We start from the raw sequence: 18,502 nt of genomic DNA, 5'->3' as shown, positions 1-18,502 counted from the left end.
TTGAATATGCCCAGATCAGGCTCAGATATCTCTTTAAAAATAAAGGTGGATGCCATGAGTCCATTTGAATTGTTTTACCAGCAGGTAAACCACTATTCTTTCACTCTGAGGCAACAGGAAAATACATCCAGTCTGTCACATTTGACATGCCATTATATAGTTTTTCTTACATAAAACCTGAAGACCAAAGTCTACTTCAAACAGCATTCAAGGACACCAGGTCTTCTAGCAAATCACCCAATGGAGAAACACTCCTGGATTTACCTGCCATCCAGAAACAGCGTGTACTTTATTTTATCAAATCCTAAACCTTTGTTGTTCTTTGAAGTTTTAAGACCTGTCCTTTTCCTAACTAGCCCTCAATCTAAATCTGTCATTCTCAGAAAACTTACTTCTTCTCAAGATGATCACGTTTCCCATTCTCGGATCATTTTAACACAGATTGGGGTTTTTTCAGCCAAGGCAGAGTTTAGCAAATCCAAAATATCTAATAATCCTGCTACTATGCCCAAACCCTGCTTGGGATCTCTCTTTTTTTCCTGTTTTTTTATTTCTCCACAAAATTTAACTTTCTGTATGATTATCCATTTCTGCCTACCTGCTGAGATACAACATTCAATATACCATTTGTCTGCTTCTCCCAGCTGTTTTTATTCTTTCTATGCTATTCCTTACCCTAAATTCATCACTACAGTATCAGATTTCTTTCCACCAGTTCCATACACAGCATGACCAGCATTTGTCTTGCATTCGCTGCAGGACACATCAGAGCTTCACATTCAGGTCTCTCAATGCTGCTCCTCTTCTAGAGGTTCCTGTAGACTTGCAATTTCAATTATCAGCTATTTTCCTCATTAGATCAATAATATACTCTTGACACCAATGCCCAGGACAATAGAGGAGACTAAAAAGCTGCCACCAGCCAGAAGGCAGCACACGAATGCACACACAGTCACACACACCTCATTTTAGGTACGTTTACGTCTTTGTGCAAACATAGCGAAGAAGATCGGTGCACTTTAAATACACCTCAGTTATACAGTGGAAAGAACATCTAGGACCACAACTAAGATACTATCATCCTAATCATAATTAGTTTTAATGTCATTATGACTAAATTAATTGTTATATCATATGCCCTACATGTCATCCTTCTGGGAGAACAGTGCCTCCTCCCTAGGCACTATTGACTACTTAATTTACTTTATCTTCTTCTAGGTCTGAAGAGCAGCTAATACATTCTGGGTGCTGCCAAGATGTAAACCAAAAAGAGTAAAACAAAATAAAATAAAATGGGAAACATCAGAGAAAGTGAAACACAACAAAAACCCCTTCTAACCCATAGGCCATTTTAAAAGAAAAGTTTATAGACTATTAGCTTGCCAGTCCAAAGAGAATAGATCCTGCCTTACCTTCGGGCAGGAACAAAGGAAAAATGAGCAGGTGCATTTGGAGAGAAGTTCCTGGGACTGTCCAAAGGGCTGCTACCTGTTTGAGAAAGTAAAAAAAAACCCACCCAAAAACATTTCATTCGCATTTGCAACAAATGGAGTAAGTTTTCACTGTGCAGAAAGACTTTGAACTGCAAGTTGTAGTCACAAATAACTGAAAATATGGAGCTTTGAGTCTTTGATCATTAGTTTGCTAAAGAAATGTTCTGTAGGGATGTATCAGTATTTTCCCTCTTTAAAAACATTTAAGGTGTATGTTCTCTTTCTTACTTTCAGGTAAGTAATGTATCACATATACACAACATAGTCTAAAATTTTGCAATAATTTCTACATACAAGCTTTTCTTAACACTTCTCAACGAAAAACCAGAGTTAGAAATGACATAGATGACAGTTTCGGGAATAATAAATAGTAAGAAAGTATTTCTTCACAATGCATGTCAAGGCTGAATGCAAAATTTACTGGGGAAAACTAAAGGAACTGCACATGATAATAAAAGGACTATACACATGTAAGATGATCAGGCTATAATATATCAGCATTCACCCTAACTACCACTTTTCTGAAATAATACTTCTACGATGAAAATGAAAGTTCCAGTGAATTTATAGAGCTAGGGAAAAATAACACTTAATTTTCACTTGGCACAATAATACTTTCTCTGGGCTTTGTCATATGATGTGTTAAGTATATGGTTGGTAAGTGGTATATTGGAGTGTATTTTGTATCAAAGGAAAAAGCAACCATTTCATAGAAAGCCCTTTTGAAAGCCAGAAACATTTACAGACTAACTGCAGAAAACTTTGAAAGTTATGGACGAATTAGAAGCTTCATGTCAGCGAGTGTGCTTCCTATCGGGCATATTCTTAAGTGGTTTGCTCTTTCAGATACTTAATAAAAGCATAAAAGAGAAACTATACATAGCAAATATATGTCAACAGCAATTTCTTTGTGCACAGACAATAAAACAGCATTAAAATAAGAGCAGGAAAACTAAATAGATACTGGACAAGCAATACACTGCAAGGTATATAACTGTGGTCATCAGAAATGTTTTCAAATTTAGATCCCATATAAAATGGATTTATTTTAAAAGTCATGTTGCAAAGTCAAACATCAATGATGAGTCATCTGCAAAGGACTCGTCTCTCTTTCAGGAGAAGTACGAGGTGTCCAGCTCACCCCCCAAAGCCAGCGTCGTTTGTGAGGTTACAGTCCCATCCAGCACTGTACCGAAGCTTATAATTAAGTTGAATTTCAACCCACGTTATTCACGCACCTTAACTGTTACACTGAGCACAAGCAGAATATAAGCACTGTGCTCACTTGAAGGTACCATTCATTCACACTCCAGCTATACAAACGGTTCAACAAAGACCTGCAGCAGCATCTCTCCGCGAGCTGTTGTGAGCGAGGTGTGCGCCTGGCAGGCTGGCCCGCGCCGGGGGACAGGGACAACAAGCTGGCACCGGCTGGGGGATGCGGATGGCCACGGCGCAGCAAACTCCACCTGCTCTACAAGTCTACGAGGGGAAAAACAGCAGCTGGTTGAGATTAAAGCAGCCCCAGGCTGATGTAACGTGTCAAGGGGTGATAAGAGAACTGCAGAGGTAAATGAATTCCAGACCACTCCACAATCTGCGTCATCAAGAGCAAACTAAATTAAAAACAAAGGGTTTGAGCAACAGGTTTGTTTTCCTTTGGCTTGGTTTTCTTTTTTATTGTTAGTAAAGAACTAACAAGTTCACAGTGTAATGTAACACAATGCAAGTCTGAATAACATAATCCAAAACTGGATACCATTTAACCCATTCCCAGTATATCCCAAGTGGGAAGGGGAGAGAGTAATCAGAAATCAATTACTGGATGATTTTTGGTGCTTCATTTGTTAAGCTTGTACGCGTTTTAATTCTTATGGTCACAGTGGAAAAATAGAGACACCATACTGCTTTTGAATTTAAAGACGACCAAGTGGTTTGATGGTCTAGATGGCACTGCAGGCTCACAAGAAAGAGGGAAGAAGGCTACGAGAGCCACAAAGTGAACAACTCGATGGTGCATGGACACACGTGTCCTGGCAGCAGCACGTGGCTAGAGTCAGGGTCAGCATTCACTTGCCGGCAGAAAACCGAAAGAGCATTTTAGATCAGGAGGGAACACGGCAGAAATGAGGCCTCTCCGTGGTTGTGTAGCTCTTCTAACAAAGCAAGAAAGGCTGCCACTTGCGGTGGGAACCTTCCCATTTTTCAGGCTTTACTGTCAATGAACCCTACTGTGTCATGATGATCTTCTTGAACAAAAAGCCCGTTGCCCAATGCTGTTGTAAATAAGCAATGAACTGTCATTGCGTTTTTATATCTTCATCAATCTTTTGCAAACTTTCCAGATTATGATCAAAATAGGATTTCAGAATAACTGAGCAAATTGGGTAATGACAGTTTTTAAATTTTGAAATTAAGTATGTGGGTGTTCGAACACTTCTGAGCCTGCACAATCTGGTACAGAAATACTACTAATTTTTAACCAACTACTTTTTCAGATTTATATGACATATTTCCTTCCAGACACTGGAATTTTAATTAGATCCCTTGTGAGTTGCTTCAAGTTTTAAAATGAAAAGCAATTAGTTTTTCTACTCAATTCAAGTCTGGGTGAAGCTTTTAAAACAACAGCAGGGAGAAGGGGAATTACTACTTTCCCTAAAATTTCCAAGTACTGCTGCATCTGCTCTAGTTGAAGGAAATTTAATAAGAGAAGCCTTAGTGCAATGGTCTCATGCACCAAAGCTGATCGAAACCCTATTTATTCTGTTAGAAAAGGTGAATTCCCCTATTGCTCAAGGGTTATAGTTGGCTACTACTGAACCTGAAACTACTCTGTCTCAAGGGAGGCTGTTACACAGAATGATTGCCCATTAGGTAAATCAACACAGTTACACGAACATTAATAATTCAGGCATGAACCTTTACCTTTTCCGGACACAGGGAGAAGGATGCAGCCAAGGCATTTGTATATCCACTACCCTCAAAATATAAAAACGGACCTTGTGGGCAATAGATAGATAAAAGTCTCGGGTATAATCTACAAACATGACATTCATCGGATAAGTAATGAGTCCGAAAACTCACACCAGAACCATTTTGTAAAACCTGCTTCTGAGATTCATTTTAAAAAAATAAATTTAAAAAAAAAAAAAAGACAAAATTGTTGTGGTCTTCTATGTAGGATATACTAGCATTATTTGCTGAATATTAACAGAAGCAGCTAAAGATCTTGCATGCTACAGAATCAGCTGCCTTCCAGCACACACAAAATTTAAAATGACCAAAAAAAGCATAAGCACCCTGTTTACCACTGGTCTCATACGTAATGAACGCCACAGAATCACACACATGAAATGCTGATGAATCACACCTCTGACAACTAGGGCAGGATCTAGAGTGGTATGTTACATACTCTGCCCACTCAAAAAATAATAAATAAATAGACGCCTTAGTAACAGCCATTTTTCTGCCAGAAGGTGGAACTGAACTTGCAGTGTAAGAGCAGAATAACTTCATTGAGTGCCCCAATGCTGCCTGTGAGCAGCTCCCTCCACCAGCCATTGCAGATGGGAGCAGGACGAAGGTCCCATCGGTGACAAGTGTCTCCACTGGAAGCCAGTGAGCAACCTGGCTACTTCACCAGTGTGGAAAGTAAATTTTAAAATAGCCTGAACTTCAGAAATCAGATAGGTAAGAACCTATCTCTTTCCTGCTGAATTATAAAGATGATGTTGCTTCTTTGATTGATTCTAAGCTTTTAATTTTAAAATGTCATTTAATGGTAACTTAGTAATCAACTTCAGGATGTGTATGTTCTAACAGGTGTACTGTGCATACCCTCTGTAATTTTCAGATTTTAAAAAATGGATTCGAACAAATAAAAACAAATGTAACGAATATATGTGTATGTATTTTTTCCTCTGATTTTGAAAGAAAAAGAATTTACAATAAAAGGTAATTTTTCAAACCTGTATTTCTAAAATGGGGCACTTCAATCCATGTTCAGGTGACTAAACAATCAGTGACTTTGTGAGAACGTTAACTAGCTGTAGCTTTCTATACCAAGGTCCCAGCTCATTTTGGAAAATGTTATTTCATACAGTTTGAAAACTGAATGAGCACACTTCAAATCCATCAGGTGTTTCTGAATCAGAAGTGAATTCATGGCAGAGTTAAAACGTTTGGATGTACTTCCATCTCAAATATTGAGACCTCTCAATTACTACTTTTACTCTGAATTTTCTACGATATGAAATTGCCTGGCACCTTCTCTGGATGCTGTTTCAGACAGTAAGTGTATGTGCCTGGATCAGTGTTCATGAAGAGGCAGGTTTGCCTGATGGACAGTCAACTGTGCTGCATCACACCCACTGACTTTCACATTACATACAGAATAACTCCTGAGGCTAGTGCGATCCAGGACTTCATTTTTAGAGTGGTTTCTGAACAGAAACATTTTAGAAAGCCTCCCTGATTTCTGTGCGTGCTTGCTGTTCCTTTGATTCATCAGAGAGGATCAGAATGGGCATTAAGAGAGTGTTTGAGACAAAAGAGGCCAGGGAGCGGCTCCAGCATTTCTTTGTAACTGATCAGTGTATGTGTCTGAACAAACACATTCATAGATTCTGTTCAAATACTAAACAAATATCACAGCCTGTTCTCAGATTCACATCTCACATATGATATTTCTTAAGAAAATATTTGTGACTCTACTCTAAATTTCATCTGCTTTTGTCTCTTGAATAAATTATTTTCCCAGGGAATACTCCTAAATATAGTACAGGTAGAGAACTCAAATTACAAGCAATTTATCTTCCTGTGCTTTACTAGTTACTCTTGGAGGTCACAAAGGATGTCCTTTTAATTAATAGTTTTAAATCCCATATGCAACATCAGAACAAAAAATGGAAATACTAGACAATTACTGCCAAAGAAAGATGGCATGGCACTGATTAGTTACTCTAGCTTCTAGAAGACAGCCACACACTCCTAATAAAAGATAAGCTTGTAAATCCCGAGACAGCATCAAAATCACTAAAAGCAATTTTTCATTTTTGAAATAGAGAGAGGAGAAAAGCAAATCAAAATAAAATAAAATAGAAATGTTTCCATTGTGAACATTTCTGCAATTGTTTTCCAAGTAACAATCACATCAACATCTTCTTGTAATCTGCCAAGTCAGGACACTTCTTTCACATTCTGAGGAGCATCTTTATCATTTCAGCCAAAGGCTTGTACAACTGATTTAGAATTTTGGTAAATCCAACACAGATATCAACTCTAAGAACAAAGTAAAGACCATAATGTAACTAAGTGGAGAATCTCTACCAAGAAAAATGCCTTGTTAAAACCAAACTAAATTTTACACAGCTATCCCTCTCATAATCACCCACAACAGAACCAAAGGAGTTTGAAGTGAAAGGGAATTGCCCTATGCAAATTTTTGCCCTGTATTTTATCCGTGATTCTGCAGAAAAAAAGAAAATGGTTTTAATATACCACTTTCAAGATTTTGTTAGAATTTTAATTTTAAAATCCTGTGTCACTTAAAAAAACCCCAATGTCATTAAAGTAACTTCCCAGCCTTCCATGCCTGGGCTTTATAGCATCCCAAGCAAATACGACAGATTTTTATGAAAACTTAGAGTGGTTGAGGCTTTCATAGGCATGCCTGAACAATAGCGTTTGTGGTCTTTTTCCCTTCAACAGGCTGGATGTCTCTCGAGATGCAACGCTCTGCAAACAGAAGCAGATGGCTCCTTCTAGCTGAGCTACTATCAATTTGCTGTTCTTTCTCAGCATTTCCTTAGTTTCAATCTCCAGAAAGTATTTACAGAACACACTGCCACGTCAGAGGAGGAAATTCTGATTATAATGAAAAGAACAGCTCCTTGTCCTATGTGCAACAGTGATGTGCTTCCAGACAGGCTCCACCGTGGATGATGTGCCACAAATGTTTCAGCTGTTTAGTGCTACTGACTGCTGCCCATCAGGGCCATACCTGAAGCTCAACCGTCTTCTCTGGCATTTTGAAATACAGAAAACAATGCAGTCACACATCATCTATCTCTCTTGGCAACAAAAACATCAAGGGAACATGCCGTTCGGGCAAGCTGTTGAATCTGCATGCATGACCCTTTCCGAGAATCCGTAGTTACTGTAGGCTGAACAATCATTCTTTCCTTTTCTACAGAAAGAACATCTCCACACACTTCACCTTGATAACTAACAAGCAGTTGCCCATTTGCTCTGAAATAAGCATTTCCCAGTTGCTGCCATGGTAAAACTGGCAGTAATGTAAAGAAAGAAAAGAATCCTAAACATCTCACATTGCTACAAGTAGCAGATATAGACCATAAGATGGCACGATGCACAGCTGCGCGCATCCAGAGACAGCAGGGTGTTTCTTCTCATGAGAACTGCAGTTAAATCACTGGCACAAATTAACCATGCTAGGAGACTCAAAATGACATATTTACTTAAATGTATTTATTTAATTTTATTTTACTTCATTCATAATCTCAGGTTCTTTTGCAGAAAAGAAAGAGTGGAGAATGGATATAGTAACGAACTAGGAAGTGCAGAACAGATGAGGACATAAAACATTTATTTTGAAACGATAAGGACTCTCCTACAAGTTAGAAAAGATGATAGCCAGATTAAGTTTCAAAGGGCATATTTTGATGTAGAATATCAACATGTTCAAACTCACTACAATGAACACTGACATTTTTCCTAATGATTCCCAGTCCTGGGGAGTTACCTGCGTGTCCATGAAGAGGGGAATGTGGTCGCGGGAGAGTTGGAGATGTGCTGGATGTTACGATCAAACTCTTTCTGTTGCTTGTCCGACAGCTGAAAGAAAGACAGACAAATGATAAGGCACGGTCAGATGAACAGGAGCACCTGAAGGCAGGTCCTGCAGAACGTCTTTCAGACAGGGAGGAAAGTCTTGGTATTTAGGTCGGTATTTCAACACACTCTCAGTCTTGGTAGTGACCCTGCAAAGTAGTAAACGTGCAGGGCCGAAAGGGACTTTATCAGCAACAAGTGTTTTAATACCCTGGAAGCAATTTAAAAACTGTATCTCATGCTGTACAGGCCACTAGAGATAACAGACAACACATTCCTGATTCACGAAACACGTGCAACTCCTGCATTACAAAACACACAAAAAGCAGAAAACCATAAAATATCCCAGAGTGCTTCATATATTCTTACCAATATCCAACCTAGCAAATAAATCTGTTACAATTATTGGCTATTTCTATAAGAAATCAGAACATATTCCTTAGGACAGAGTTAAAATTATGAAGCAAAGTGTTAGCACAATCTAGCAGATGAGCAGGATTACTAATAAAACTTTAAACCTGAGGTTCAAGAATCTTTGCGAACATATGCGGCAGCACTGACAGAAAACTCTACAGAGCAAGTTTCAGACAAGCCTGTGCCGAATCAGCTCCACTCACTGCCACGACTTTGTTGCAGCAAAGAAAGCGACACTTCTGTGTAAGGCAGCTCAGATTTATTTTTTCCCCACTGGAGTTTCAGAATTTAGCCAAATGAAGAGAATTATATGTTCCTCCACTTGTTTCCCAGCCTGTGCTTGCTAGTAGCAAACATTTAGCAGTAAAGATCATAGAAATAATTGTAATGGGCAAGAGAAAAATGTTTAAATCGTGGGAGCTGTGAACAAGAGCAACCAGATATTTAAATCTCTTACTGCCTACCACGTTTGCTGTTGTTTAAACAGAAATAACTGTCCGAGTTCATAGCAAAATCTCACAACCAATGAAGTATTAAAGCTACCTACATTTATCCATTGTACCTCTAACTTGCTTTCTACATGGCGGAAACATTTGTGCTTACTTCAGCCGTTCTCGGGTAACTAAACTCATATTGCTCTCGATCGGGGGGGTGTGAACAGCCAGGAGTGGGGAAGGCTGAGCAGCACCCGGACCAGGGGCTCGCTGGCCCCGCTCGGGGTGTCCTGGGCACCCCGCTGGGTGACCACGGGCACACGCGGAGCCCCTTGGCGTGAAGAGCTGAAATGCCGATTTCTGCCTTGGTCCGTCCTGCTCCGGCTGATCTTCTGGAGCTGCCCAACAACAAACACACTCAGACTGCCAAGAACTACAATTTAATGCAAAACTGTTTTGCTGCCACAGGACACAGTGCATCTGACTATTATTATTTGTAAGCTTTATTTATTGCTGTTCTATAGAGAACTAGAGAACTCAATGCAGAAAAAAAATACAACTGAACTGCCAACTATAATAAATAGTAATAAAGTTGAAGCACCATTAACTGCTATTCAGGCTCTTTAGCGTACTTAAAGCATTCCTCAAAATTATCCAACTGATTCCATACAATCTCCATTTACATTCATGTATTATTCAGCAACAGTCCATCCAAAAACTGATTGCCATTGTGTACATCACACAGAAAGAGTAAAAGCCTGATTTTAAGAAGCTTAAAATCTCAGTTCATTGATTTTTTTAATGTTTGCAGTTACTCTATTCCAATAACTGTTGAAAAAACCCAGAATACTCAATTCCAACATTAATACCAGATAATTTTGTTCAAATTACTAGAAAATCTTTCGACATGAAACTCCTGAGTATTCTAATATAATAAACATTGCTATGTAAGAAATTAAAAAATCCTGGGTATTTTAACACAAATTATCGTGTAAGAATTTAAGAACTTGCTCAATATAAAACACTAGTCCTACACTAGAAAACAGAGCTCCATCCTCTATGGTCATATCCCCTTGCTAATGAGAGTTCCCAAAATATACTTTACCACAGCAATGTCTGGAGCTGGCTATGGAAACTTGGTATAAGTAAATCGCAGCATAACAGGGAACACGAACTGTCCCAAAGCCAGAGCTTTTTAACTGCTTGCTCACATTTGCCAAATTGAACCGAGTTTTACAAACTCATTTTCTCTGCTTGTATTTGCAAAGATAAAGAACCAGAAGAGAAAGGGTTAAGTGGCTGAAGAGCAAACACAGCTGAGACCTGTTAAAATAGGTCAGGTTCACACAAATGGACCCAGAAGAGGGAATGACTTGGAGTGAAAGCTTAGCCCCAAGTTAGGAATAAAAAAATTGTTCTCTTTACACCCTCAAAATTGGATAACTTTCCATTTCCCTGGATCTCTAACCTGGGAAATGGGAATATCACTTATGCCTGTTTCGCCATTTCGATGAACCATGTGTGCTGGCAATACGGCAAAGCTTAAACACAGAGGCTAAACCCACAATTTTTAATTTCTTCAATGCATGTTATGAGAAAAATATACAGACAAATACAATCATACTCTCTACTGGTTGAAGAGAACTCTCTGGATACATATACAAAACTTTTAATAGATCTTGGAATCCCAGAGAAACTACAGAACCCGAGTGAAGAAGTTCTGGTAGTCACAAAAACACAAAAAAGGGGGGAAGGGAGGAGGTAACATGAATACTTCAGCTGAGTGACCTTCCCCAAGAAATCACTACAATAGCATTTGAGCACTTCCTAAAGAAGAACAGCTAAATGTGAAAGCAGCAAAGCGGGCTTTAACTGGGGCTTTGTGCCAAAGAAATTCAAACTAGTCAATTTAAGTGTTGGCAGAAACAGTTTAAATGAAGAAAAAATTGTTTCCTGGAAGATGCACTTTAGCCAGACAGACGGTACTGGGCTCAATGCTGAGATACAAAGCCAATGATAATAAGAAGACCACATTACTAATCCTTTAAATTGCATTAATTATTGTTTATTACTGTTCACAAATTCTCCAAACAATATGGTATATTTCCTTGCCCTAAATATAATTCAATCTGCATAAGAAAACAGGAAGAGAAGGAGAAAGTAGAAAGGAAAAAAGTTACCTATACATCTCTGAGTATTCTAATTAGAAAAAAAATAAAGTTATTAACCAGTCCAGAGGATTCCAAGCACTATTATTTGTTTATAAGCCAAAGTTTCGCTATTTTCATTAAACACAAGGCGAGCTTTACCCTGACCCTCCTTCTTTCCTCTCACGATTTGGTATGGGTCTCGTTAACCTTTTTTTTCATAGTTTCAGAGAACAAACCCTCTCCAGGCCTTCCAGTTCAGATACAGCGGAATCCCAACAGCGCAGGGTTGCTGTACTGCCCGGAGTCGCAGGGTCGAGCTCCAGCAGCGAATCCACCCCCGCGGCCACCGGGGCTGCACGCCCAACACTGCCAAAGCCAAGCCTAGAAATCTCTGAGAGCACGAGAGAAACTTGATTTAATTCTGAAAGTGCACAGCAAAATGGATAGTTTCTGTCGGAATAGTTGAAACAATGCTTTTGCTATCATTATGGAAATTGTGCTTTTACTATTTCTAGAGTTAACTTCTCCGCCTGCAGTACAAATAACGTTTGTTACGTGTAGTGAAGCGTTCCCAGCACATTCTTGAAACTGAACACTGCGGGACATTGGACGTGGCTCTGGTAACTGGACACTGGGTTTGGACCCGCTGACATGTGCTCTGGAGCCAGAGCTCTTGGCCGGAGTTATTGATGAGGATACTTGGTATCATACCCCGACAAACCTGCTCCTGCACACCAACACACTACGTGGTGTCAAGCCTCTAAAATGAGCACCATTAGTACACCTTGTTTCATATGTATTTTCAGTCTGAAAAAGAAATCAATGCTTCAGTTTCAGCATAAATCAATATCTGATTCTTTATTTTAGCAGTTTACTCAGGGGACATCTCTAACTGACTGAGCAAAACTGATTAATGTCCGTGAGGCATTAATATAATGGCAAGGCCAAAGAAAAACAACTTAAAAAATAAATAACCAACACCACTACCAAGTAATTTCATAGCATTGCTGTTATTGGAAATGAATAATGATAAGGAAGTTTCTCAAAATCTATCTACATTTATAAATTTCTCATAGTTGAAACTGCTGAATATACAAGTAAACAAGACTAGCAGCGATTGCATGAATCTTCCCAGGGACTTCAACAGAAAATGACTTGAAGGAAAAAGACCTACAGAAAAAGTATAGCTTAAATAACATTTTTGTTACTAATCATTAATGCATTTTATTCATAGTAGTGATTTTTAATTATAGAGTTTTAGTTTTGTAAACCACCTCAGGCTGTCAGAGTGCTGGATTAACTCTTGCATTAACTAATAAGTCTTTGCAAAATATTTCAGAAGTCAAACATCAGACTTGGTCCAGATTTGACATTTAATTCAGTGAGCCAAAAATCCCTACAAAATGGGATCCAAAATTCAGACCGATCATACCTACAAAGGCTTACATATTGTGGTTACGTATTTTGCTAAATTGTACTATCACCTAACCAAATTTAACTAGATTCTCCTCTGATGTTATAGGATCTTCGCTTCAGTTGATTTGCTTTACAAAGACTTCTTTATGAGAAACAGACATTTTGGAAATGAAAATAAGTATTTAAAATTTTTATTCACAATGGCAGAAAATTTACAAAATCCAAAATCTGCATGTCAATGAATGCACCAGCTGCACAGCAATGTTAACTAGATGTGGAAGTTATTGTCTTAATTATAGTAATTCAAAGATGGAAGCAATTTTGTAAGCTTTATCACTACCAACAACAGGGATAATTAGTTCTCTAAAATAGATAAGAATAAGTAAGCATCTGGTTCAAGTGATTTTTTTTTCGCGTTCAAGAATAGTTTAAAAGTTATTCATCCTAGAATAACTGGGGAAAAAAGTGTTATTATTCATGGTGTAAGTTCGGTAGTTTGCACATTCCTACAATAAACACTTCTTCTTTTCTCTTAAGGAAATACAGTTACTCTCACTTAAGACTTGAAGGACAATAAACACAAGTCCAACAAGCCACTTTTTAAAGATCACAGACAGATTGTCCATCACAACAGACACACAACTGTCCTCTTTCCAGTGTCACCCAGTAAAACAGCACATATTTCCTGTCCTTCAGTCCCACGAGCAGGGAAACATCCTTAATCTGGATCCCTTCTCGCTTACCTCATCCAGACTAAATGACTAAGGATTCTCACTCCAGTGCATCTCTAGACTGTCTCTCCCTGACACCCAGCCAGGTAAAACTCTCAACTACTCCAACATCCTCATCTCTGGTCTTCACAAATGCAGCCCTGGTCCATTTACAACAATCCAAAGTGCTACTACAAAATTATTTTTTCTAGTTAAAAGCCTATCCTTATTCCTCCTACCTTTGGATGTTATTAATGCAACTTTTGACAATCTCACCCTTCATCACAGCTTTTTCATGGTTTCGGGTTTGCGTGTAGGGGTTTTTTGTGTTTGGTTGGTTTTGGTTTTGTGGTTTTGTTTGGGGTTTTGTTTTGTTTTGTTTTGTTTTTTTCTTTAGAAGGAGCTCCCTGAAACCCCAATATAATCCATGTGCTGTTGTCCTGTAGATCTCTCCTACTACGGATTTTCAGACGTTTGCTTTTAAACCACCCTTAACAGGTTTTTTTAGCATTCCTTGAAAAACAGAAGGTCAAACCCCAGCTCCTGTGACCTTGAGGCTGGGTTGCAGTATTCCCGTTTCCCCCATCTTATTTAATAATTCAAATAGGATTGAACTCTGGAACCTAAAGGAATTTAGTCTTAAAGAAAAATAACAACCAAAACCAACTGCAGGAGCACAGGAACCTTTTCCACGAGAAGCTTGCATGGCCTAGTTACTACAACCACACTGACTACAACCACAGCAACAGATGCAAGTTGTCAAATAAGCCAGGCTCTTCTCCAATTTATATTGCCATTGTTTTCAAGCTCATGAGAGGAAATAAACTGGACAAATAAATACTTTTTAAAAATCTCGCCACTTTGCTCCAAGTGTTTCATCTTCCTATAGGTGACGGTTGTACCAGGCTGCTGCAGACTGCACTCCATGTTCAAGGGTGTTCCACGTGAGATGAAAAGCTTTATCTTCCTCCCTCTTCTTTTAGCACCTATTTCGTATTAATCCAGATATGTGCAATGGATGAGCTGCTTCAGAAGAAGAAATTTTGCAGCTATGAAGCACGAGAAAGTCTTATTGGAAAGTGGTTACGACTGTGCCGTGAAGCAAAAGAAAAGTCCTGCCATCCTGCGCATATGGTTGAAGCCTTTGCCCTCTCTGTTAAAGATGTGCGTTCCCGTGCCTCATGCTGGTACCAGTAAATTAGAGTCAGTGTGCAGATGACTGTGGAAAGATGTGAAATCTGTGAGATAAGGAGCACAGGGATAAAAGATGTAGTCAATTTGTGAAGTCTGGGCTGCGCTTCTGTACAGATATCCAAAGACAGCAATGGGAAAAACCACAAAGAATGTATTTTTTCATAATGCCACACATTTCAGCGTGCTAACAAACACATTAACTGAAGTGGACATGGTACTGAGCAATGCAAGACTTACAAAGCATGTGGGAAGTTGGACGTATGCTGGTTCTTTTGTTTCAAGGAATTTAGGAGTTAACTTATTGCATGAAAAACCATTTTCTTTTCATCTAAAACACACTAAATGTTAGCTATACTCTTCTATTTCTTCATTTAGAGCTCAAATTCAAGAAGCAGCATCACCTCAAGTTACAAAATTACAGAAGAAAGGGCTAAAATTGCCATAATTTATGTCTAATTTGCCTAATGTTTGAGGCTGGTGCACACCTGCTTACACCACACTGTATAGTCCAGACCTTTTGCATTATTAACGACATGGGAACAACTCTGCAAAGCCAAACCAAATGAAATGTCACAACAAATTACAATGACTGGTACAGCCACTCTCAGCTAAATCAAGCCACTTTATTCTGAAATATTCCTCCCTTGCAAATACACTCCAAAGCTATATTCATTCTTACATGAAAAAAAAAAAAAAAAAAAGAAAAAAAAAGAAGAAAAATTCTAATTATGGAAGAGACACCCCAGAATAAATATACACAATATTTAATGAGACAAAACACACACTGATCTTCTCAAGCATTACTATCTCTTACTTCAGTGGTTATGCTTTATACTGCCGTGAAGTTACATCACAAAGTGTGAAAGGATGATTTAATGAAAACTAAGCATAACTGCATGCTTTCATTTCCCATTTCCTCCAACTCTATTATTAAATGCTTCATGTAGCATAACTGCTTTTTAAATAAGTCTCTACTCTGCAATTCTCACAGAAGATAGTTTATCACATTCTTTTATCCAAAAAAATTCAAGCAAACATATTAAAGAATGAAATGACAAAGTGATTTTATATTGTTTCAAATCTATTTACCACGTAGCTTACAATGATATACAGGTGCGTAATATAACAAAGCCATTATAAACACACTCCCTAAAGATACATCCAGATAACAAAGCGTACTAGCTGAAAATGAACAGTTTTCCAAGCTTCAAAAGTGAGGAGGTTTAATATAAATCTTGCATAATATAATATGAAAAGTCATTCAGTTTCCGTGTAGGACACAATGTGAACAGTTCACTTTGTTTCAGAGCATTTTCTTAGTTTAACTATCAAAAAATGTTACGATTTCGCTCTTTATCAGCTAACTGCAGTTTGAAACCTCAGTGTGAGGATAAATTACACATCTAATTTAAAAGCTATTCTAACAATACATTATTTTGGAAATAATCTCCAAATCAGAGTGTGTCAATGGAGTTGCCTTTTCTGCACAGAGCACAGATTTTCACACAGATGTACAGGAGAGCAATAACCAGGGTGGGAGCATTATGAATGTAAATGGGACTAAGATGTTTGCAATTAAATTATATGCCAAAATTTAAAAATCCATATTCTGTAGGTTAGACAAACAAACCCAGTACACATATGTGATATAAACTACATCTTTCTTTCTTGAGTCAAATACTCAAATCAAAAGGTAATATTTTCCCTGAATCCAGGGTTTATTTTCTAGCGATGATTCACAGCCAAAAACTTTTCAATAAACTATACCGAAGCTCACAAAAGATGATGTGCCACTGATACCTTCGTAACTACATAGACTTTCACAACTTGATAGTTGAAAAGCTATTTCTCTAGTTGACACAAATTATCAGTTTTGACCTGATTATTGCCAGATAATGCAAATGCCCACGCAGACCCTACCCTAAGGAAACCCTAGTACAGACAAGAGCATGGCGGCGAGAGCGAGTCTCTCTCTGAATGCTGCTCTCCTTCCAAAAAAGGAAACATAAAAATACTTATGGTTCAGCAGATCACGAGCTGAAGAGGTTTAGTCTGTAGGTGAAAGGCAAATCTCCCCATTCATCAGCACCTCTGGTTTGCACTGAGGACTCCCTGCTGCTGGAACTGACTATTCCCGAATTGGGGTAACGGCTTTAAACTGAAAGAGGGTAGATTTAGATTAGATGAGAGGAAGAAATTCCTCACCACGAGGGTGGTAAGGTGCTGGAACAGGCAGCCCAGAGACGCTGTGGATGCCACATCCCTGGAGGTGTTCAAGGCCAAGTTGAATGGGGCTTTGAGCAACCCAGTCTAGTGGAAGGTGTCTCTGCCCATGGCAGGGGGCTGGAACTACGTGATCTTTAAGGTCCCTTCCAACCCAAATCATTCTATGAAATCGTAGTTTGGAAGAGGTGGAGAGGCCCTGTGCTCTTTTCAGCTCCCCTGGAAAGGTTTCGCCCTGTTGCTGAGACTCATCTTTCCAACAATGGAGATAAACAATAACGACCCTACTGAAGAGTTTTGGGTTTTGTGCCTGCTTGTCAGAATTTTATGTCCATGGTATGCTTTCGTACTACCTGGAACTACAGTCCTACCTTGGCTTTTAGGCAAACTCTTGGGCTAAGGAGTGCTGGGCCATGCTCCATTCCTGGTGCTGCTGCTATTTAGCAGACAAGCCTGATTTATTGCCATCCTCAGCTCTCCAAGGGGCAAGATGGACAACATCAACTTTCCTAAGAACCATCCGACATATTTAACTTGCAAGAACTTTCCAATCCATTAGAGTACAGAAAAGTCTGAACAGAACATGGCACTGCATCTGGACAAACATGCCAGAAGAGAAGACACCAGGAAGAGTATGTTGTTAAACAATAAATCTGCTCCCCAAGTCCTCATCTACAACCAATCACTCACCATTTCAGGTTGCTTTGGGCAAATTCACCATTCCTCAATTTGTCAGTTCTACATGGCTTTTGACAGAAAGGCTTCCTAGATATTTTGGATTTATCTCAGAAGCTAAAGGGATCTAAATATCCGACCTTTAAAAGAAAGCCACTCAGGTAAGCTGCAACATATATTATCATGCCTTGCACCACTGGTACATCAACCCCCTCACCCTTCCTAAATTTCTGATCCGTGCATCGCTCCAACCATCACCTGCTATGAGAAACATGTTCTTTTATCACTCTTTTTATCTCTCTCATCGACAGAGAATACATATTGCTCAGTTCATTCCATCCAGCTATGCAAAAATAAATATGTCTTGGGACCCTTCTAATCAATACACTCATTGAATGACAGAGAAGGAAAAAGGATACCTAAGTCAGAGCTCGTTCTAAATGTCGAAGTTGACAGGCAGGAGCTGGAGTTCTGTGAACATAGAAAATGCTCAGTGTAGCAAGTAAAACTGGTATAAAGGCATGTACGGTGATACACTATATGCAAATCAAGTGTCCAGTTATTAGGTCCTGTTGTGGTTTAACTTGTTTAGGGACACAGGTCTGTCCACAAACAAGTCTCAGACAAAAATTACAAACTTAAAAGACATGAAAAGACTTACAAAAATAACATTAGCTAACTATACTGCTGTGTATATCAAATCAAATAAGCAGCCTACTTTGAAATAATAAGAACACACACCTGTAGATGGCAGTTCAAGTAAATGGAGCAGTGAAGCCACAAAAGGCAGTAGAAGAGGGGGAGGCCCAGGGTGCAGATCCCACCCCGGCACAAACAGCAGCCTCCAGATCTCCAGCAAGGGTGAGTTTCTGGAACAATCAAAGCTCATTACATGGTAAACCTCATTCTTTTGTGTAATGCTTACTTGCTATCTGAGC

The 18,502-nt window shown here is 38.9% G+C and overlaps 1 protein-coding gene across 9 annotated transcripts in view; it reads right to left on the bottom strand.

Annotated features, from left to right (window-relative positions):
* MAST2 (microtubule associated serine/threonine kinase 2) overlaps nt 1-18,502 on the bottom strand; it is a 190,092-nt gene that overhangs the window by 58,638 nt on the left and 112,952 nt on the right. For 7 of the 9 annotated variants that reach the window (XM_065657739.1, XM_065657740.1, XM_065657741.1 and 4 more), the window contains 2 exons: nt 8,260-8,351; nt 1,413-1,488 (listed from right to left, as the gene is read on the bottom strand). In XM_065657739.1, coding sequence (XP_065513811.1) covers nt 1,413-1,488; nt 8,260-8,351 — 168 coding nt within the window. The remainder of the gene's footprint in view (nt 1-1,412; nt 1,489-8,259; nt 8,352-18,502) is intronic. The other 2 variants (XM_065657747.1, XM_065657748.1) reach the window with 1 other exon arrangement.

This window comes from Caloenas nicobarica, chromosome Z (genome assembly GCF_036013445.1).
Source record: "Caloenas nicobarica isolate bCalNic1 chromosome Z, bCalNic1.hap1, whole genome shotgun sequence".
NCBI lineage: Eukaryota > Metazoa > Chordata > Aves > Columbiformes > Columbidae > Caloenas > Caloenas nicobarica.
This window is presented reverse-complemented; position numbering and strand designations above follow the sequence as displayed.